Raw genomic sequence first — 21,904 nt, 5'->3', positions numbered from 1 at the left:
TAGGATAAACGTTTCACTACAGTTTAGTGTGATTCGTTATCAACGACGTTGATCCTTCCTATAAAAGTCCTCGCTAAGAAGAAGACCACGGTTAATTTTCACCGAAACGCTCTAATTCTTTATGATTTGAAAACAAAAAAAAAACTCTTGTCCTTTTTTTTGCCTTGTCTCCTCATTCTCCTCGGGCTAATAGTTTTCCACGAAAGTGAATTCAAAATTTGAGTATAAAACAGCGTGGTATGGGTGGCAGCTTAGTTGCTTAATTTTTATGACCAATTTTATGAGTCACCCCCAGGAACATCCCGCAACGCCTGCTGTTCCTACGCAAGTGGGTGGCTTTGTGTGTGTGTGTGGATTGTGTGAGAATTAATTACACCATTCGAGGGGTATAGTCGAGAATGTGAAGGGAACAAATTTCTTCTTTACAACAAAAAAGAAAAAAATAACACCTAAAGGGGGAACGGATATGGTAAGCTGAGCACGATAATAACTATGGATAGATATAAATTATCAAGAGCAAACAGATTACACCAGGGATTAGTAACTGATGCCAGGAGAGTGTGGTCGTTGTTTTTTTTTTGTTAATTATGCCTATAAACGGTTTTCATTTGGCATTTTTATTTCATTTTTTGTACGACAATAAAATTGGGAACTAAAGGTGTAGCATTTCCTTTCATGACCTTATTGTAAAATTAATTGTACGATTAAGATAATAGCATATATTTTTAATTACTAAAATATAATTAACCACTCTACTAGATACGATAAATAATGCACATAAATCATTGAGCACTCTGTTCCAAAAGTTTAATGTCCCGTCGAATGGTCTAGGAAGATGAATGCTAACTCAAAATTAATCGAGCACAGCTTTCCGAAGGTGAAAGGTTTTAAGCATATTCATCCCTTTATTTAAATCAGTTGCAAACATTTCCATTTCTTAGTAGAAGGATTGTTAGACAGACGAATCCCTTTGCTAAGTGAGGTGGTTTGTAAATTATTCCTAACCTCATCTCGGTCTCAGTGCAATGACCGTCTCGTGCGGCTCAGATTCATTGACTGAATGTTCAATAGGGCACCATTTTCCAAAGGTGTACCACCCCGGTACCGATTGTCTTTGCGTTTCGGTCTTATCTCACAGCAACCAAACGAGGTGCCATGGTGCTCGAGCATGTTCATAAGCCGATAAATAATTAATGAAAATTCATTGTAACCACTTGAAGATTTTTCCACGGTCTACCATTCTATCGAGGGTAAAGGTTTTATGTGCGAAATACCCCAAGGAATACCACGTTTCCACATCGAAACCGTCTGCTAAAGGTACAACCAACTTTCACACGTCCATTGCAAGCTCTTTTCATTCGTCATCGTCTGGCAAGCGGTTTGTGGTTGTGTGGAATGAACCAGACAAAAAGAAAATAAGAACCAGCAACAAAAGAGAACCTTAATCTTCAACCCCCCGCTTTTTATCGTCCGCTGGCAGGTGAGAATGTTGCACGGTGAAAGTTCATTTATATCCACGGGCGTGAAAATTCGAGAAAATATCCCCCCGGAAGGATTTGAAACGGACTTTTCCACACCTTTCACAAACAGCTGCGGGTGATGCAGCAGTTCATCTAACGTTGGAATTGTGTGTTGAAAAGTTAGCGAAGTAAAACCATTTAGAGTATTTTTAATTATAGCGAAATGTTTGGTTTTAAAACACTTGATCTTACAAACACAGATGAAGACAATCAATCACAAAAGGGTGATTAAAAATGTATAGCCTAGTGATAGATTTCACCTTCCTTATCACCTATCGCACCAATCTAGGTGAATGATGCGAAGAATCAAACTCGTAACGAATCATCCTGTCACTTCTGATCAGCCCGATTTAAGTGCGGTTTCTTCGGTACGGGATGACGATAGCAATAACGGGCCGTTTTCCGCATGGCTTACCGGTGTGCTAAAACCATTCGTTCGTAAGAAAAGCGTTGAAAGTGTACCCAGTCGGTACAGGGAAACCTTTTGCTTCGCCAGCCATAAATCAACCACCCGCCCCGGGCCCGTATGATGGATGGTCCGTGGTAAAATTAAGCGATACGCTGTCGCTTTCCAGTTGCATGCGCGATGGGAATTAAGGTACAGTTTGCATTTATTTCCGCTAACCGGTTTGGAGTGGAATTTTTGGATGAAGGATTTTTATTTTATAGCTTGCGTGTGTTTGACAAATGTGTGGTTTTATAGTGGGAAAAAGGATTTTTTCTTGGTTCAGGAAAAAATGTGTTACCGAAAACAACATGCTGATCAACAAATAAAGGAGCTATTGTCCAAAAGGCTCTTCGTGGTAGTTTCGTGTTGAATGGAGGCGCCTGAAGATATGCAAAATATTTTAAAATTTTTTGTTTTTGCTTTTTTGCCATTGTAGAACTCGATGTCTTGAAAGATCGTCTACTAAGCTAGAGTAAAACAAGTATTATATTCCTTGCACTCCACAAACAAATTTTAACAATAATATGATTGCATACATTCGGGCGTAGTTGACTTGAAGGATACCCCAAAAGGGACATTCATTCAAGGGTAGTTTCAGGGATGGTTTTATGGAACATTACGGAATGCAATGCGGAAAGTATACTTTAAGGAGAGAAAGATACCTAGAGAATGAGTATTTTTAAGTGTTTCAATATAAAATATCCTAATGCTTTAATAATAAAACTAAGGGTAAATATCGCTCGACAAACCGTCTTTTATCGTCCATTATAACCCTTATCAAACCGTCATGCAGATGATACATTCCATTGTGAGGACCCTTTGGAAAATATTACCACTGCCAGTGATTTAATACTTCATAATATCCTTATCTACATCGTAAACGATATACTCGCGATATATGATCACCAAGGAAGCACCATCTGCCATCTAAGAGGCTATTCTAACAGGAGCTACATAAAAAATAATCAATAAAATTCAACACTTTCCCCCGGCTACACTTTTTTGCCCTTCCGGAAGACGTTAGCATATTGCTTCATGACTTTGCATGCGACGACCATCGCCGTTTCTGGTATTGAAATTGAAAAGACGAACAGAACAAATCACACTCCCGTTTCCCCCTGTTGTGTAGTCTTGAATGCGATAACAGGGAAACTTGTAGATAGTGATTCCTGATTTCCGTGGATCATAATTTATTCCGTCTGATGCAGCGGCCGCATCTCATCAGACAGATGTTGACTTCCTTGTGACTTTGCAAGTCGCGTACGTAGAAAGGATTTGTCTGGTGGGAAAACCTCCCAGAGTGGTAACGGTCCCTTTATTTATACACGTCTGTAGCACGCGTAATGAGCGCACCCCGAGAGGTGGCACCCGGGCATGAATAATTCAACGGCGCCAATGCAACCGGGCGCTTCTTACTGGGCTTATCATTTTGAGTTGGCGCGTGGGATGCGAACCACGGTACGCGGATAGACGACAAACATGTGTGATCAGTGAAAATGTCCCTAGAGAGAGGGAGAGAGGGAACGATATGCAGCACGCTTCTCAATCATGAATTGCCTCGAATGCTTTAGAGAGAAAGCGAACTTACAATACAAACAAGGGTGCATAATTTAGATATAAAACGCAAAAGTGATATTCCAATGAGCGTATAATGTGCCACGTGTTACTGATTGATCGCTCGAATGTGACACGAAACACTCGAGAAAAACAACGCCAGCACAGTTCGAGCTCGCCGGTTTCAATTCGTCGACAATTACCCACCTGCTTGTACAAAAGGCCTTTGCCCCAGCCCGGTTGTGCAAACAGACCAACAGAACCAAGGTAAAAATTGGACACTGCACCCAGTAGCCACAAATGCCAAAACACTGACACTCTCGCACTGACACCAGGGTTGCAGTACGATTGTGGTTTTCTCACATTGGGTGCAAAGTGCAGTCGGCTAAGAAGAACCGACCGATGTGCAGCCTTCTTTTTGTCGGGTTATAGGGAAGGTTTGCTAAGGATTATCCGTGCTATAGGACGGGAAGCCATACAACGGGTTTGGTTGTTTGCAATTGAAGCGTATGTTAGTGGTTGCAAAGTGTCGCAAAGGCAATAAAATGGACCGACAGTTAAAGAAAATTGGATTTCGTTCGTTAGGGAGGGTTGTCCCGAATATGTGATGACGAGAAGCGATACCAATTGTTAGGAAGGGTCAGTAGCAAAACGGAGCCGCGAAGGTTGCGAGGTTGTGTTGCATAAGTTGTTAATTTCAGGAGCAGTTAGAAGTTACCATTTTCAACTTCGGCTTGAATAGTACATGGACGAGAAAGTTCATTTAAATAAATCCATTTTCATTTGAATGACATTTTATGGTAAATGATACATGGCACTAATAAGAAATCAAATTTTGAAAAACAAATTAAAAACAAAGGATATCAAACTCACAAAAAAATAGCAACATTAAAGGCAACAAACCAACTGTAATAAGCTGCAGACATTCGGAGATACACCGACAGACAGATTAAAGCCGCATCTAGAGCGGGCTTGCAGTCTTCATTAAGGATTGTCTTTTCACGATGATTGTCTCGTCAGTCCTGGGACAAAGGAGATATAGTTTACAAAACAAAACAACAAACCAAGCGAACTTGGTTCCTTTGCTGTGTTTATGTTTCGTCTATGTACTGTTGTACTGTATATTCTGGGACAATGCGCTGTGAATGGTAAAGCAAATATGTTATACGTAGTATGATGCACGAACAAACAAATGCTTGTCTGGTAAGGAAGGTTTGTTGGAAGTTTTTTTTGTGCATATTGTTTGGTGAATGGAGCAGTAAGCAAAACGGTAAAAAAACAAATAACAGTTTTATTGAAAAACACAAAAAAATACTTTAAGAAGCCGAGTGCTTGAAAACGAAAACATAAAAGTTTGATTTAAAAACAAGAAACAGCGGGAAACAATTTTCAAACTGTAGAAATTTCACTAATCGGGAAATCGGTATTATAGTGATATTTTGAGAAAAGGGATGTGTTGCACGTTAAAGGGTCAGTTTGCTACTGTTTTTTATTCTGTCCGGTTACAAGTTCATTCGTAGTTCATGCATTGAGTTCATTTTTCGTATCCCTATTCCTTACTTCGTGCGTCCGATTTATACTAATAGCTCCTAGTGTTGTCCTTTATCGTCATGTCGTAAATTCAAAAAACGGAATTCAAATAATTTTCGTGCTATAACTTTAAATTCCAACACAAACGAAATTTAAATGTTAATAATACACATATAAACAATAAAATATGAAACAGGCAAATAAAATAAAACCATTTTAAAGCATAAAATGAGAAGAAAACAACAAAAAACATTATAAGACAGATGTTAGAAGAACTAAGAACTCAGAAACTAAATTCCAGCTAATATTGATAAGTTCTCAATTTTGTATGTCAACTATTTGTATTCGAAAAGGCTTTAATTAATAGCATTCATAAGAAAGATGGTCCCCTTTTTATAATACCTTCCTTCCTTAGACCGTATTCCAATTAAGTTTAGCCTTTTTTTGGACACAACAGTGTACCTTCGCAAATAACATACCGAAGTGAAGGCAGCATGAAATTACATTCCCAACGGGCGTGTACTAACGTCCCTCATCCTTTGCGTTCATTACATTAAACGGCATCCCTTTCGCATGGGATGTGTAATCTCGGCCGTATCCTTAAGCGTTGGAACGGATCAAAGGAACGCACATTTTGACTCACTGCCGCCGGATGTTGTTTGGTGCGGGTGAAAGCAAATCAAATTGTGTCGGCTGTCGAAGCGTACCGTTCACGTGTATCATACATGAGCTGTCGCATATTTACACTTAGTTTTTGGTGGTTGCTTTGATGACATTCTTGCATTTTTGTAACCCATCGTACTCGGTTGCTATGTTTCCAAATGAGACCATATTTACACCGTCTGACGTTTGCGAGCGCAATCAATTGGATTCATCATGGTGAAAAAAAAAACCTTTTTCTAAACTTGGCCTTGGCAACGAACTGTCCGGGAAAATGGACAATCACGGGCAGCTATTTGTAATGCAAACCCAGCAAAAAAGTATTGGTGGGTGTTTGAAGCAACACAGCGAAGATGAAAAACAAAAATGACAATAAAATTACACCCCAACAGGCCAATGGTTGTTTGGTTACATTGAACCGGTGCTCTTTTGCGTTGTGTCAACTAGCTGCCATGGTCATTGATACTCGTGTGGTTATCCATCCCTTGAGTAAACATGTGCGACACATAGGGCACAAATATGCGAATAGTTTGACTTCTCTGCTACGAGTTTTGCATGCATGCAGGATTGTGTGCGTTTGAGTTGTTTTGTTTTCTTTCGAGTTTTATCTGTTCCTGTGTTACATCCGTTATTCGGTTGCTCACTATGGAATGGCAAACATGACGACTGTTCGCATTTTCTCTTAAATCGATAACAAAACACACACAAAGAATGAACGCTCCATTCCAAGGATCGGTCTTGCCAGTAAACGGACATTTAATTGAATGTCCTTTCGGAAACGGTTCAGACCGTTTACTTTATTTACCTTTCAAATTGGAACCAATGTTCCAGGGAGGGGATTTATACTACAAGCGCCATCGTAGGAGAAAGAATCGAACAAAAATCGAACTCATCCAAAACGCTTTGCAGCACTTGGTGACAGAACAGACAGTGCGCGTAGGACATAGATACCCGGGTATTACGTTGTGTGTCTCCGGTGCCTTGTGAAAGACGACACCATTCGCAGTATCCGCGAGCTAATAGTGTTCGCTTTGGTGGCAAGTCAATATTGATCACGTCTCGGTTTGCAGACGTATTGGATGGACTGCGAGTGGATGGAATGGAGTGCAATATCACCAAAGTACCAGTACCACTAGGAATCGAACCAAGCGTTATTTCACTGTCATCATCAGAATGAGTACACTGATATTGCTTTTATCAGGATGATTGTATCAAATGGAATGAGGAAGTAATAGAGCATTTTGGAAATTTAAAACGGGATGATACGAAAACTGTTGTTAAAAGAGTGGTAAAAAGCAGCTATGTAAATACATTTCTACTAAAAACAAAGCAGGATCATACAATAGAAAAACGAACAAAATGAATTAAAAAGAAAAGAAACATTAGTTTTGTAATGTGTAACACAAATTGGATACATTTGGGTGCCACTAAATGTTGCACGGTGTAAAACGCCTCAATCTATGCAATTTGTATGACAAAAGCTACCCCACGTAGAAGATTATCAACGCTAATGCAATGTAAAGAGAACAGGCGTGATTATTGTTCTTGCTTTTCAATTTTGTAATGTAAATTAATTTACTTTCCATCCCATCTCCAGCTCTTCTTCGAACGGGAAAACCATCCCTGAATAGATCGCTCTCTTCGGCTACGTAGAATAACAATTTCCTTACCGCTTTCTAGACCTTCTCTTTCGTAATTAGTCCCAACGGAGGAAAAATAAAAATGGTCTTTGATGCGCTATAGACCCTTTTGTTTGCGTACGGCCCGAACGAAAGAAACCGTGTTTCATAAACATAAAGCAATACAAACCAAGCTCTAGCATCAAACATTGACATACAATAAACGCAGATTGTTTAATTAATTTTCGTTCCATTTTTTTCTCTTTCACTTCACAGCTATGAATGTCTGACGCCGGCCAACACCAAGCAGAGTAAGAGCTGTGGCGATCTGTTAGATATGGTAAGCGGAAATTCGGTGTGGATTTTAATTCGGTCCGGGTTGTTTACCGACCGACAGTGCTAGACAAATAGTTTGCTTTCAATAAAATGTTGTCCCATCCCACAGGAAACGACACCGGACGGCGGAAATGAAGCCGTTGCACTGAAGAAAGCACTCGAGTGGGAGCTATCGCTGGACTCGCGCGACTTACGATCACACGCCTGGTACCATGGGCCGATACCGCGGCAACGGGCGGAAGAGATCGTCCAGAGGGAGGGTGACTTTCTGGTGCGGGACTGTGTTTCACAGCCGGGCAATTATGTGCTCACGTGCAAAACTAAGGGACCGACGTTACACTTCGTGATCAACAAGGTAAGGTACCATGCGTCTCCATTAGTGATGGGTAAATTCGACAAAAAAACGGAATCGCTTCCGAATGACTCCATAAATTTTGGAAGCAGCTCCGGAAGGTAGGTGCAATACTACGAATTCGGAACCGTCCGGTGCCGTCCAGAGCCGCTAGTCGGCAGCCGGAGCCGTCCGGAGCCGTCGGATCCTTCTGGAACCAACGGCCGTTGGAGCCGCTAGTTGATAATGACATAACCTAGATTATTGTTTTATCAGCAAATTTTATATAATCTTATAAAAGTAACGATTTGAAAAGAAACATTTGCTTATTCATTTATTTCATAAAAGAATATTTTTTAGGGGAAATAAATGAATATGCTGCATATTTATAAATAAATATGCATTTATTAAAGTATTTATTTTAAGTACTTTACCTAAACATGGAACGCGTTTTCGCAGAGGATTTATTTATGTTCTTTACTTTAGAATTATGTTAGCATATTTAATTATTTCCTTTCAAAAAAAAATCTCTTATGAAGTAAATAAATAAGCAAATGCTTCATTTCAAATCGTTATTTTTATAAGATTATATATAATTTGCTGATAGAACAATAATCTAGATTATATCATTGTCAACTAGCAGCTCCAACGGAAGGCTCCGACGGTTCCGGACCGCTCCGGCTGCCGATTAGCGGCTCAGGACGGTTCCGAGCGGCTCCGGAAGGCTCCAGGCGAAATCGTGATTGTAACCTAGCCGGAATCGGAGCCGGAGCTGCTATGCTCGGTAGCGGTTCGGAGCCGGAGCTGCTATGCTCGGAAGCGGTTCGGAGCCGTGGGTGCGATTCCGAGAACCCATCACTAGTCTCCATTAAAGCACTTTCATGGCATTTTGTTATATTCGCATCGTTATAAATAGAAGGGATTTATACCGTATGAAAACAAAGTAAATGTAAAGTATTGAAAAGTTCACTTTAAGATGAAAAAACAAAAAAAAACTTCAAATATACTACCAAGTAGCAATATATCATCATTTGCATAATGTCTGATATGGTCTGATCGGGCATGTACTGCAAGTGTGCATAACTTTCTAAAGGCTTAGTGAAAAATTGTGAAAGTCTTGAGACAAAACCAAAAAAAACGGTTCCAACTGGGTGTTCAGTTCGGTGTGCCTCGGGATGCAGTATGGGACGTCGAACACTCAGACTGATTTTTAGCTGCCTTGTTCCGTAGTGTAAATTTTTCTTACTTCGTAACTTTTCGACGCCACAACCACTTGAGTGGAAGAAGCAGTAGCTACAGCTATGGCCAGCTACCCATCTTAAGTGTCGGAAAGCACGTGCGAGAAGTTTTTTTTCCTTCCATCGGCCCTTCCGCTCTTGAAAAGCTCCGGTTGAAGTTTGCACTTACGGAAGAAAAGAATTTTCATTGCTTGGTTTTCTGCAGCCTCTTTGGTACATTATGGGATGAAATTTTGCACATCCCGTCCCCGTACGGGATGCTTTCATTTCCGAGCCCTGATTTTACACACATTTCTCATTTCATCACAATTGTTCCAAAAACCCTTGGCCGGAAGTGTGTATTAAGTCGAGACACGAAACGGACAAACATTGCCTGATTACAGGCCACTTCAAGTGTGCATAGCAAGAGCACTAAAGCGGATGAGTAGTGTGCAAGCTTCTTACTTCAGCGTGTTTGGATTTGTTTTGACGTTCGCTACCGGTTCAGCCTAGTGTAGTGTGGCGTTAGTGTCATTTAAGGTTTTGTCGTCTGTCCTTGTCTGGAAAGGACATCTTGCTTGTACCGTTTGACCTGCCGAGCATATTAACCAGCTCTTGGGGCTTCCGTACAATTCGATTATGGTTCAAATCGTAGTTTAAAGAAGTGTACGATAAACGGATTGCTGCTCGTTTGTGGTCACACTCTGTTAGCTAAGAGGCTTTCCTTAAGTGGTGAAGCATGGCTAGTTATTGTAGAAGATGTGAAGAATTTAGACTCTAACTTAGACTGGGTACAACAGGTTGGAATTTGTATAGCGATATTTCCTCATGCTATAGAAAGATGTTTTACAACAAAATAAAGGGCTCTGTCTAGGAAATTTTTGAACTTATTTTTGTACTTACCATATTAACAAGTAATTCAATTTAAATTTACAATAGCAGCTTCATTTTAGTATCCAACATTAATTAAGTGACACTATAGCAACAGACTCTCGTCAAATCTGTACAGCAGCTGCAAAGAATGCAATCAATAGGGCACTAGAACTTAATTAAAATTGGTCCACCCAAAAGCCTGACAATGAAGCCCTTCAGTAGTGGCTTTTCACAAGACATCATTACCAAGCGAGACATAACCTTTTCGGGGAGCATTTCCATCCACCGTGCGCTCTGGCGAAATTTGATCAGTACATCAAATTTGACTGCTTCTGCACCGCAACGATGATTGATTCACTCGCTTGATTTGCGAACGACCAAACAGAACCAGGCTTACATGCCGTATTTCCGTGCCCGTTTCATACTGGACCGTACCGTACCGTAGCGCAGCTTTCTCCGGAGTGCACTCTGAAGCACTTGGGAAGTCGCCTGCTGCTCGAGTAGAGCGAACGACCATTTTTTTCCTTCGTTTTAGCAGCACGGAATGGGGAAGCGAATGAAAATAACATTATGATCGATCACTTGAGAGCTAACGAACCGAAAACCATTCTTCTCGGTGTCGTCATTTTCGTACCAAGGGCTGATTTGCTGATGCTGAGGGATATGATTTTTTTGTTTGTCGAAATGAAAATGAAGTATCGATAGGGAAATGGAGTGAAAAATGTAGATAAAATCGCTCATTTGCCAAAACTTTAAAACTATAGAGGAAAGGTTTGGTAAAAAAAATCTTTTTACTTCTTTTTAGTAATAAGACAAATTGATTAAAAATGAGAAGTTGTTACAAAAAAAACCCTAATGTAATGCAAATAGCATAAATTTAGGAGCAGCGAATAGCAGAGAGTATACAAAATCAAATTTATTTTACAAACTCTTTTCACAAAGAAAGTAATTTTCGCACCAACCATCTCTTCATGTTTCTATTCGCCACCGTTTGGTTGTAACGCGAAATTAATGAACTTTTCCAGGATAGCTGCACATGATACTTCCAGCTCGTACGATACAAACTTCTGTTCCGCGTCTAACGACATTATACCATGCTTGATTACTTGGCGCGTATCACTACGGGAGGGTGATTCCATTTATCACACGCAACATCGGGTGTCGGGTCGTACCGTCGGAGTTTGACTTGTACGATGCTTGAAACTTAGACAACATGGTGTTTTTTTTTACATTTTATCAGTTGATCACCCAAAAACATAACCATTGTGTTTATCGCCTTTTTTTCTTCCTCTCTCTCTTTCCTGCTATTATCTCATCCAGCTGCTTCTCCAACCGGAAACCGTATACGAACGCGTGCAGTATCAGTTCGAGGATGATGCCTACGATACAGTTCCTGATTTGATTACCTTTTACGTAGGCTCGGGTAAGCATGAAACGTTCACACAGCCCGGTCACGATAGCAGCTATTGACCTGCAACACTGTCCCATTTGCAGGAAAATCCATATCGGTCGCATCGGGAGCAAGAATTCAATTTCCGTGCAACCGAACGTACCCGCTCTCGTTCTACGCTGGCAAGTGTCCACAGAATGTCGTCGGTATGGCGGGCATACGAGGGCCCAGCCCACTCAACTCACCCTCACCGGTACCTTCTTCACCGGGCTTTAGGTAAGTTTTCGCACAGAGCACTAGCCTTCACTTGACATCATGCCATCGGTTGTGTTACAATGTTAACCACTATTCATTGGAAAATCGATAGGTATAATCCGTACACGCAGCAGACCAGCACCTACCGCAGCCCGATGTCATCGCCACCGAGAACAAAGCGCGAAACTCCGCCACGGTTACCGAGCAAAAAGCAACGCTCCCAATCGCTCACACCACTGCACGGTGGACATAGTCCACAGCAGAAGTACAGCAGTGCTGACGGTGTCATTAGCGCCACTAATAATAATGGTGGAGTAGAAGGTAAACCAAACACCACGAAGCCATCGCGACTTGTGGATACACCGGAAAAGTGCAACAGTGCTGATGGTGTGATACACAACAATGACACCTCAGCTGGCAACGGACGATCGCTCCCAGGAGGAGAGGAGAAAAGCTCAAGCGCGGACGGAGTGGTGGTAAAGTCCCAGACCCTTACACGTCCCAATTCGACTGATCCGAACGGTTTGGGATCGTTAAAAAGTAGCTCTCAATCGTTGCCGCGCTCGGCTAGTCTACGTTCGTCCCAAGGCAAACTCAGTTCTCGTGCGTCCAGCATTAACAAGGAACCTAGCGAACATTCGCTGAGTCCATGCATCGAGCAGAAACAGTTTGCCGAAGACGAGGAACACGGACAACCACCGAGTCCCCCACCGAAACCGATACGCGGTAGCGGAGCACTGCAACGGCGAGACTCCATGAAGGACTCCGACACACAATCCGTACAGGGCGGAGGTACACACGGTGGACGTGGTGGGATGGGATCGTACCATCCGAGTGGATCCGATTCGGGCAACGGTTCGGGAGATTCGGCACAAAGTTCCGCCACCGGTGAAGAGCTGGCATTACCCGCCCGAGGCGTTGGTGGAGTCGTACTACGGAATCCTCGCTTTATTCCCACATCTCTGTCGTCGGTTACGTTACGTTCACACGCGGAAATTGATCCCGTAGCTGCAGAGGAGGCTCTGCAGTCGATGCAGATACCCACCTACGAGCAGGTGTCCCGATTTGATCTGGAAAACTTTAACACACTGTTGCTTCCGTTCTGTGACTGTAAACCACTGGACAGTGGTACGCTCAACACCGTCCGGATGATGCTGTGCGAGTCTGGACCGCGTGTCATTGCGAACCATCTGACGCGGGTTGACATTGGATTGATATTAGGTAGGTACTGCACTGTTAGCTCCTTCAGTGATTCTTTTCCAATCCATCTAACGGACTGGTTTATTGCAGAAAAAGAAGACACCCGAAAAGATGATCTACTGAGCTGTACCGGGTTGGAGTTGATCACGCTCGAACATGGAAAGCAGTACCGATTGGATTTGATAGAGCGCACCGAATGTATGAAGCTGCTCGTTGCTGTTACCATCCTAACCTGCCAGAGTGATCTGGAGCGGGCAGAAACGCTCAACAAATGGATCCAGATAGCAGTGGAAACGAAAACTGCCTTGGGTAACCTGTTTGGATTCAGTGCCATCATGTTAGGACTCTCGATGCCGCAGGTATGTATTAGGAAGCATTCAGCGTTCTGCACGGACAGAGAATCTTAGAGAGTCAATATCTGAACCGCTTTCTTCATTTACAGATTCAAAAGCTAGAATCGACCTGGCATACACTGCGTCAAAAGTTCACCGATAGTGCATTCAACTTTGAAGCTAAGCTAAGGCCTACGCTAAACAGCATGAACGACTGCTCGAATCCACAGGCACCGAACACGACCATCCCACACATACTGCCGTACGTACTGGTTAAGGATCGCACAATAAATGATGTCTTTGGTGAGTTTCTCGGCGATATTGAAAGAGGATATTGAGCTCTTCATTAACACACCATATACGCGCAAAACAAAACCTTTTATAGCAACCACCTCGGGACCATGTCCTTCGTTGATCGCATCATGTGTTACACCGTGGGAAACCATCACACAGGACTTTGGGTTTTCCGTACTCTTTGCTCACCTGGATGCGGCACGCAGCTTTATCAATAACATTTCACTCTACAAAAAGAATGCTCAAACTATCATGCAGGACACTAGCCGACTGGATCCTCTGATGGAGGATGCTTTCAAGTACGTAGCATTATTTGACCTTTCTTCTAATTTAACTAACTTTATGGGGTTTTCCCATTTCTTTTCAATAGGACTGAATTTCAGATGAAATTCCTATGGGGTAGTAAGGGTGCACTGGTACCAGCTGAGGAGCGTCACGCCAAATTCGAACACGTACTCACCGTAATGGCGGAGAAGTTCTGCGGTGATCCATCGGCCGGTTAAGATGCTCTAGTATGAACTACTGATGTGAATAGTATCGAATGACTATACTACATGGCAGACATCTCATTTTCCATCTCTATTACTATTACTGCTACTACCACTACTACTACTACTACTAATACTACTACTTCATCGATCCGGATGCGTAACTTTTGCTATGGGAATTGAGCAAAAACTTACACATCGTAGGTTCCACTATTTTTTATGTACAAAATGTATTGCTAAATAAATTAGAGAAGAAAAAAGAAAAAGGATAAAATTGAAACGTAAACAATAGATAAAAATGTAGCCTACATTCTATTTCGAATAATACTCAAATTGATAGACAATTTGCGAGTAATGATTGAAACCACAAATACCACAAACCACGAATCAAACAATAAGGATATACATTTGGCATCAGCGGAACGGCTTTAGGGGAACTTGTAGCATGAAGCTAAATGCAAATATGAAGCACGAAACTTTACAGTGACACATTGTTGGGATAATTTGCGAACGACCAAACAACAGCTAATTTGAAATAATGATAATTTTTTAAATAATAGCAAATAAAATCCGCAACTGTACTGCCAAATGAAGCAACGATCAATACACGAACAAGCAAACAATGCATTACTATAGAAGGGGTAATTAACACTCTGGCAGACTTGGTTTGTTGGTAGGGATTCTGTCCCATCCCGGGTTTTGCTGTGTACCCGGCTACACTATATGACAGACCCGACTAATAGCGCATAATTTTGCAATATAAAGAACTAGTAGCAGTTTATATCGAATCGAAACATAAAAATGAGACACAGCACAGGCAGATTCGTGCCATCCGACTATAGTAGCCGGTTGTATGCAGTAGAAGGAACAATAGATGAAAAAATGTGTAAAATCTAGTCAAAATATACCAAACGCGTTTACTATACACATTGATTCATAATCGATAAGATAAAAGTGAGATAGGAGTTGCTTGATTTATTTGCGGATATTGTTTTGAAACTAATTGTAGTGTATGCAAATTACTTTATAAACGCATACCTTACATTTTCTACCGTAGGGTCTGAAAAGAAGAAGAAAAAACATTTTCTAAAAAGAAAAGCAAAGTAAAGCATATTGATAAAAACATTTTGTGAACATTCTATCTATCAAATTTGGGGGATGGGGGCAGAATACGGTATAAGATGGACGTAAGAGAGCAGAATCAAATGTATGTATATGATCTACTAGGGTGAACCATAACTAAAAGCATTATCTATTCAACGGTGTACGATAAGGTAGTTCAGGAACCAATCTCTTTACGTTGACGCACTATACAAATCAAGCAATATGTAATAGTGGTATAAAGCGCGGTAAGCGAACCTTTTCCCTACAAGGCATCTGGTTTATAAAACCACAACAAAAATATCATTATCCATCAGCAAAATCGGAACCGATGTAGTTGGTGCTGGATCTAACTTAGCCAAGAGTGTCAAGTTTAAGTTTTTCTCAGGTGTAACGTTTAGACTGCAGCGAGGTTAGACATGAGTAATGGTAATATCTTGCTAGTATCATGTTTGATGTTTTACACAATTGTTACCACAAAACACACTTAAAGCTCGAGTTGAGTTGCATGAACAAAATATCCCGTTGAGTATATACAACACTCGATCGCAACCTTCGTTTTAAATTGACTAATAGATTTGCAAAGTGAAAAACGTGCATTAAAACAGCGTCGTGAATGGTTATTATTGCATAATCCAATATTATTCTTTTCGCTTACCTTCATATTTTGCTGTAGATCCAAAATGAATCGAAGCTGTAGCTACTATTTACTTAAACGAAGTGAAAATACACTGACAGATATCAACTGGAAGAAGCACGAACATTATATTGATTTAGTTGAGGTCTAATTGAACCTCCAACGCGGTTAGCTATAACACACCGAATGCGCGTGTGTGTGCCTCAGAGGAAGGTTTATCTACGGCGTAAGTGTTTTGTAATTTGTTTGATAGTAATTTTTAGTGCATGAACTATCTACATAAGAGGATTCAAAACTGGTAAAAAGGGAACCGATTATGAAATCTCCATTTCAACCTAGCCACATAAAGGAATGGCGCATTAAACCCTTATACTTCCGCTGTATGGTGCAGAGACTAACGATTAAGAACCGATATGGATATATAGGCTGGAATGAATTTCAAACAGTTTGAGTTTTGTAACACGTTTCACTAAAATCAGACAAATAGAAAGCGACGAATATTAGGAAATGAAAGGGGCTAATCGGCCGCAAAAGGGTGGTATGTAACTGAAAAGTATTATATATATATATACATAGTTATGGAAACAAAGTACTTGTCATGATGATATGTTGTACAAAATGCTCTAGTATTACAGGGGGTTTGAAGTTTAGAATATAATGTCAGCATATTGGTTCTACAGCATCAAGCTGTAGGTTGAGGAATAGTCTACATAAGACCTTTCAAATGGTTGAAGTTTGATAACATTGTAAAAGTAAGGTGTTGACATTGGGTTCTAATCTTTAACACCTTGAATACTTCTATCCGACAACGGTATAGAAGAAATGGTACGGCAAATGGAACCTAATGTATGAAAATAAATTATTTAATACGACTACACTACGAATGATAAACCATTATTTAAGGAAATCGAGTTGAAGGAAGTAATATTAAATCGAACACTGGCGCTAATCTCTTACAATGTGGGCAGCAAACTAATGTTCCTATAGAAGATTGAATTCTTCGGAAACAGTTCTTCGGCGAACGGTAACATCAGCCTGTAGGCCTTCCGTATAGTAATATCAGCTACACCAGCAATTTCTGCAATCTCTTTGCCACTTATCACGGTTTCCGATACCTGCGATGCCATATAGATGGCAGCAGCTGCAACAGAAATCGGCGACAAACCGGAGACGAGGTCCAGTTGAAAAGCGGTTTGTGCAATTTCAGTTGCCGATTTTTGTACCGCTAGTGGAAGACCTGCAAAGAAACCACACGGACGTGATCGATCAACTAAACAAACCTGGTTGTTTCGCTTAGAGATACTTACGGAGGTTCGAGCAGAAGCGTGACATAAAATCTTCCGATGTGATGTGATCGAGCGAGCTGGCAAGATCGTTGACGATGAGTTTAAAGCAACGGCCAATTTCTTTTTTGCTCACCGAGCTTACCGCACACAATTCCTTGAAGGTACGTGGTACACCTTCCTGACGGCAGGCAATGTACAAGCAGGCCGTTGCTTTGGCGTCTACCGAGCGGTTTTTCAGCTTGTTGGATTCCTGCACTCGCTTGAAAATGTTTTTCGCATGGTTAAGAATCGATGTCGGTGCATTGATTCGATCCGCCATTGTAGATATCTCGGCGAAACCGAACATTAATTTGCGCGTGTTGGTGTCCATTTTGAAGAATGGAGTCGTACGGTCGTATGAAGTCTGACCTAGAAAGTGACAAGGAAAGCTAGTAATCAAATCATTGTTTGTCGGTGCACTAGCACCACGATGCGTACCTGGTAGGCTTTGCTTAATCGTAGACAGATCCATATCTTGCATGAACGGATCCATACTACCAACACGGCACATATCCGTTTTACTCTTTTCATCGCTAAACCTGCGCCATTCGTTCGAAGGATCGATAATCCGATCACCCACCACAAGTCCACATTCGGAACAAATCATATCGCCGGTATGGTAATCGTCAATTAAATTCGCTTCCGGGTGATAGGAACACCGAAGTTTATCCATTGAATTTGACCACCTAAAGCAAATAAAAGTGTTTTTACAATCAAATAAATGGAAAAATTCAGCAAAACTGTACTTACGAAGAGCTACAAGCCATCTTGCAAACGTCTTTTGGAGTTTTTTTTCGAATGATTGGCTGCTAGAACGATACCTGCACTGCAAAGTGGTTGTAATGGTAACCGTGATGTGAACTACGATTACGAATTTCAAGCGTCATTTCATAAATTGGTACTGCTAGTGTTGTTTGTGTTGTGTGTTTCCGGTTTATTGGTTTATTTTATAAATCAGTTCATTGTATGTACTATTTTATTCACCATTTCTTTTCCTTTCTTGCAATTTGCTATGGTGTCCATCTTTGTTCCATCTTACCCTTGAATAAGCTTTTCCCACATGCTTTAGCTGGTTGTAAAGTATCAAAAATACTTCCCCATCTAAGTAAATAATTTTTAAAACGACAAAACTAGATGAACGTCAAAATAATACATTTCTTCGTCAGGTTTGGCGATGGTCAAGCCATATGCATGCTTGCGTACAAAATAAATTGATTGTGTTTGCACGGTTTTTAACACATTAGCAATAAAACTGACGTAGCAAACAAACAAAAACACACGTCAACTAATGCTGTCGACCGGTAGGAAACGCATCGTTCCCTGATTTCTTGATTGACCTTAGCGGCTCATTCTCTCTCTCTCTCTCTCTGCCATTTCTGTCCACTTAATACAAGTATTAAATAAATCATTCATCTCTGTGGAAAAGTTTGTACTCCCGTTGTGGTAGAATTTGTTATTTTGGGGGGAGAGGGACACACCGTAGCAAGGATATCTGGCTATCCGGCTACGAGTTAAAATAAGTCTAGTAAGTCAGAAATGGCAGACACGACCCAGTGGGTCGTTTACGCCAAGAAGAAGGACACGCCATGTATCTTCGATGCATCTCGAATGGAAAAAAAAGAAAATAGATAAAGAAATAACATAAAATATAACGAAGCAATCAATACAATATCCTAATCTCCCCTTTGGCATTACAAAACGTTTTACCGTGGGGAGTGTGCATCGTTTCACGGTTTACCGCTTTTGCGTAACGTACTAGCGTGTCCTTTTCTTTTTTTTCCGGACAGGTGCGAGAGATAGTAGGATTGCTCGAATGCGCACAACAATGCTTCTGCTTACACTAAACGCTATGACCCCTCCTACACCGGCGGGAGCTGATCGATCGGGGTAAAGAAGTTGAAGTCCTCGGGGAACAGTTCGGCCGCGTGCGGATACATTAATCGGTATGACTGGCGAATTGTGACGTCAGCCACGCCGGCAATGTCACCGATTTCTTTGTGTGTTTTCTTGTTGTCCGACGCTTGCGATGCCATGTAGATGGCGGCTGCCGCCACCGAGATCGGAGATCGACCGGGCACAATGTCCATTTCGACCGCTTTCCGTGCTATGTGTGTTGCGGCACGCTGTACCACGTTGGGTAGATCTGAAAGGGAAAAGGTGAAACGGTTGATAGCAATGGAATAAGCTTTGCTATGGAGCGTACATAGGCTTCGTGCAATTTAATATACATTAATGACACATTAGTAATGCTACGTGTCGTGTAAACGTACCAAGATTAGCGCAGAAGCGAGACATGAAGTCTGCGGTGGTAATGAGATCAACGGAGGTAGCGAGTGCCTTGAGCGTGAGTTTAAAGCAGCGCCCGATTTCCTTTTTACTGATCTTACTAACGGCGCAAATTTCTTTGAATGTTCGTGGCACACCCTCCTGTCGGCAGGCAATGTACAGGCAGGCGGACGCTTTGGCATCATTCGATCGGCCCTTTAGATTTTTGCCATCATGCACCTGCTTGAACAGATTGTTCGCCCGATCGGTGATCGTTTTCGGTAGATTGATCCGGTCGGCCATCGTGCTGATTTCTTTGAACGCTGCAATAAGGGCACGATCGGAACTACTCATCGTGCGGCGGTTCTGATACTTGGCAGCTGAGGCAAATATAAAAAAGAAAAAAAAAACAGTCGTTAATATCATATGCGCACAATATTTCCACTGAACTATCGTACTTCCGAACGCATCAAACGAGGCAGGACCAGTTCCGGGGCCAATCATGGTGGAAAGATCACCACCACTGAGCAATGGGTTTTCTGGGCCACCGACACGGGACGGATCGACTCCGGCCTTTTCGTTGCTGAACGTACGCCACTCTGATCCCACATCGATGACCCTGTCCCCAACCACTAGTCCGCATTCGGAACATATCATATCACCGGCACGATAGTCCTCTATTAACGGTGCTTCCGGATGCGAATAGCAGCAAACTTTGTTCAAATGGGCGTCCCTAAAAGCAGGAAAGAAAACAACAAGAAAATAACAAACACAGACCAGTTGCACTCGCCTATGCATTACACCACGAAAGGGAGGTACTTAAACCCGGCAATGCAATAAATACATTATGCATACGAACCTTGATGTGCTTGCCATACTGCTACTGGTTCCCTTGTACCGTTTGGAGAAGTGTAAATTTGGCCTGGCTGGGAAGATGTAAATGTGAATGTTGCCTTTGGTGTTCCGCGGGTCTAAAGTAACAACGTAGCAACACCCAACACACGACGATACGGCAATCTAAAAACAAGATTTGACGCCGTTGTGATACACCGTCACTTATTACACGTTTTATGTGCGTTCGCTTTGCACGTTGATTAAACAGGAGAATGAGTAGAAAGAATGTTTTGAATTGTAGAAAATATAAAAATATTGCAATAACTTTGTGAACCGCGCTCTTGCGTTTTTGCTTCGCGGTTTGTTTCGATTTTAGCAAAAGCCAACACAGCTGTCAAACTTCGGTTCGTTTCGGTATTCTCGCTGGCTGTCAAACACGCGGGGGTAGGAATGTTGACATTTCAGGTTTGAATGATCGGATTGTGGTGCGTAATATAACCGTTTGAATTTGTAAATCGCATAAATGAAAATATTAACCTGTTGTATTAAATGCACGTATGATAAAGTGTCATCCATAACTATATTGCAATCATAATACATTGATAGGATTTTTTTTTATTTCTTTATAATATATAGAGAACATTTGATTTACATGTTGAACTCCACAGAAATTCATGTCTTCTATTCCATATACATTATTGAATTAGCTAAGCCGTACCTGAACGCTTTCTTATCATGATTTTTAATCTACGTAAATTAGTACAGAAATCTTTGAACTCAGCACTAGCATGGGCATGCGGCATATCAACGAACCAAAATGCACAATCCTCCTCGATCATTGTGTCGCGTGCTAGTTGATGCAAATTGTTTCTATCGTACGTTTGAAACATATAAAGATTTATGTTGTCGCGAAAAAGTCGCAAATTGCCTCTTGCGGAACCGATCTTTCTAATCGGATAGTAATCCCGTTCATTATCGACCTCGAAGTGATCGTATACGCCGACCTGTTCCACACCATTCGTTGTCAAGAGAAATGCGATCTCGTACGACGAACCGTACGTGATCGAGTGTAAACGATTGAGCCCGATGAAATGTTCACCATTTGGATGACCGAAGCCTCGTTTGTACGCTTCCCACGTTTGGTTAAATGTGCCATCCCGTCCATCGTTTCGATTGTAGATCACCATCCAGCCACCATCCTCGAACGTTTGGTTACAGTACACGTTGTAGGTTGGCTCGGCACAAATTCGCAGCGGGAAAACACCGGATTCTTTGGAGCTTACTTCACTACAATCGGTTATCACTGTTTTACGATCGCAAGATTGTTCCATTAGCGTTGCCATTTGCGAGTTGAGCGTGTTCAGTTTGTCATTAAGTTGCACTAACTGTATCTGAACATCCTTTAAACGTACGGCATTCAAATCCGCCGAGAGATTGCTGGTTAGATCTTCTTGTTCAGCCGTTGCAAGTGCTGCTAGAAACAGACAGACAGCGTAACTATAAAGCACCATGGTTTGCAGCTTTCAATGGTCGATTTCAAACTGAGAGTTGCTCTTGCAAGTAGCATTTCAAGCTGTAGAACATCAGGAAAACGTACTACAAACACAAATACAAATGAATTTCGATAACCTTTTTGATACACTATCATCGTTCCATTGCTCAAGCAAGGTCGAATGCATGGAGATAAGGAAAAGA

At 41.5% G+C, this 21,904-nt stretch overlaps 4 protein-coding genes across 8 annotated transcripts in view; 1 reads left to right on the top strand and 3 right to left on the bottom strand.

Moving 5' to 3' along the window:
- Positions 1–16,665, top strand: part of LOC125766584 (SH2 domain-containing protein 3C) — a 36,719-nt gene extending 20,054 nt beyond the window's left edge. For all 4 annotated transcript variants that reach the window (XM_049432737.1, XM_049432738.1, XM_049432736.1 and 1 more), the window contains 9 exons: positions 7,608–7,671; positions 7,777–8,022; positions 11,409–11,511; positions 11,583–11,754; positions 11,846–12,954; positions 13,024–13,292; positions 13,376–13,568; positions 13,651–13,858; positions 13,930–16,665. In XM_049432737.1, the coding sequence (XP_049288694.1) occupies positions 7,608–7,671; positions 7,777–8,022; positions 11,409–11,511; positions 11,583–11,754; positions 11,846–12,954; positions 13,024–13,292; positions 13,376–13,568; positions 13,651–13,858; positions 13,930–14,062 (2,497 nt within the window). In that variant the 3' untranslated portion in view covers positions 14,063–16,665. The remainder of the gene's footprint in view (positions 1–7,607; positions 7,672–7,776; positions 8,023–11,408; positions 11,512–11,582; positions 11,755–11,845; positions 12,955–13,023; positions 13,293–13,375; positions 13,569–13,650; positions 13,859–13,929) is intronic.
- Positions 16,666–16,685: 20 nt separating this feature from the next.
- Positions 16,686–17,943, bottom strand: LOC125766605 (transcription initiation factor IIB-like). 2 transcript variants are annotated; one of them, XM_049432794.1, is made up of 4 exons: positions 17,861–17,943; positions 17,549–17,796; positions 17,093–17,479; positions 16,686–17,022 (listed from the first exon to the last, which is right to left on the bottom strand). In XM_049432794.1, the coding sequence occupies exons 1-4, from the start codon at positions 17,875–17,877 to the stop codon at positions 16,739–16,741; spliced, it is 936 nt and encodes a 311-aa protein (XP_049288751.1). In that variant the 5' UTR covers positions 17,878–17,943; the 3' UTR covers positions 16,686–16,738. The 2 variants fall into 2 exon arrangements, with proteins under 2 accessions (XP_049288751.1, XP_049288750.1); XM_049432793.1 differs by having other exon boundaries at positions 17,093–17,796.
- Positions 17,944–18,658: 715 nt separating this feature from the next.
- Positions 18,659–20,662, bottom strand: LOC125766609 (transcription initiation factor IIB). Its single transcript, XM_049432802.1, has 4 exons — positions 20,235–20,662; positions 19,834–20,108; positions 19,381–19,755; positions 18,659–19,253 (listed from the first exon to the last, which is right to left on the bottom strand). Exons 1-4 carry the CDS (start codon positions 20,249–20,251, stop codon positions 18,970–18,972), a joined length of 951 nt encoding a protein of 316 aa, XP_049288759.1. The 5' UTR covers positions 20,252–20,662; the 3' UTR covers positions 18,659–18,969.
- Positions 20,663–20,804: 142 nt separating this feature from the next.
- Positions 20,805–21,766, bottom strand: LOC125766613 (angiopoietin-related protein 6-like). The gene has a single exon (XM_049432806.1). It carries the CDS (start codon positions 21,718–21,720, stop codon positions 20,917–20,919), a length of 804 nt encoding a protein of 267 aa, XP_049288763.1. The 5' UTR covers positions 21,721–21,766; the 3' UTR covers positions 20,805–20,916.
- Positions 21,767–21,904: the final 138 nt, after the last annotated feature.

This window comes from Anopheles funestus, chromosome 2RL, assembly GCF_943734845.2.
Source record: "Anopheles funestus chromosome 2RL, idAnoFuneDA-416_04, whole genome shotgun sequence".
Lineage (NCBI taxonomy): Eukaryota > Metazoa > Arthropoda > Insecta > Diptera > Culicidae > Anopheles > Anopheles funestus.
The sequence above is the reverse complement of the archived record's forward strand: the minus strand, read 5'-3'. Positions and strand labels throughout refer to the sequence as shown.

What these genes read in the sequence shown, in the direction of transcription:
- LOC125766605 (XM_049432793.1), bottom strand. An exon ending in ACGCTTCTGCTCGAACCTCC is followed by an intron (nt 17,023 to 17,092) that starts GTAAGTATCTCT and finishes GTTTCTTTGCAG; the next exon opens with GTCTTCCACTAGCGGTACAA.
- LOC125766609 (XM_049432802.1), bottom strand. An exon ending in CTCGTTTGATGCGTTCGGAA is followed by an intron (nt 19,756 to 19,833) that starts GTACGATAGTTC and finishes TATTTGCCTCAG; the next exon opens with CTGCCAAGTATCAGAACCGC. An exon ending in TCGCTTCTGCGCTAATCTTG is followed by an intron (nt 19,254 to 19,380) that starts GTACGTTTACAC and finishes TTTCCCTTTCAG; the next exon opens with ATCTACCCAACGTGGTACAG.
- LOC125766613 (XM_049432806.1), bottom strand. Translation starts at nt 21,720, where the DNA reads ATGGTGCTTTATAGTTACGCTGTCTGTCTGTTTCTAGCAGCACTTGCA.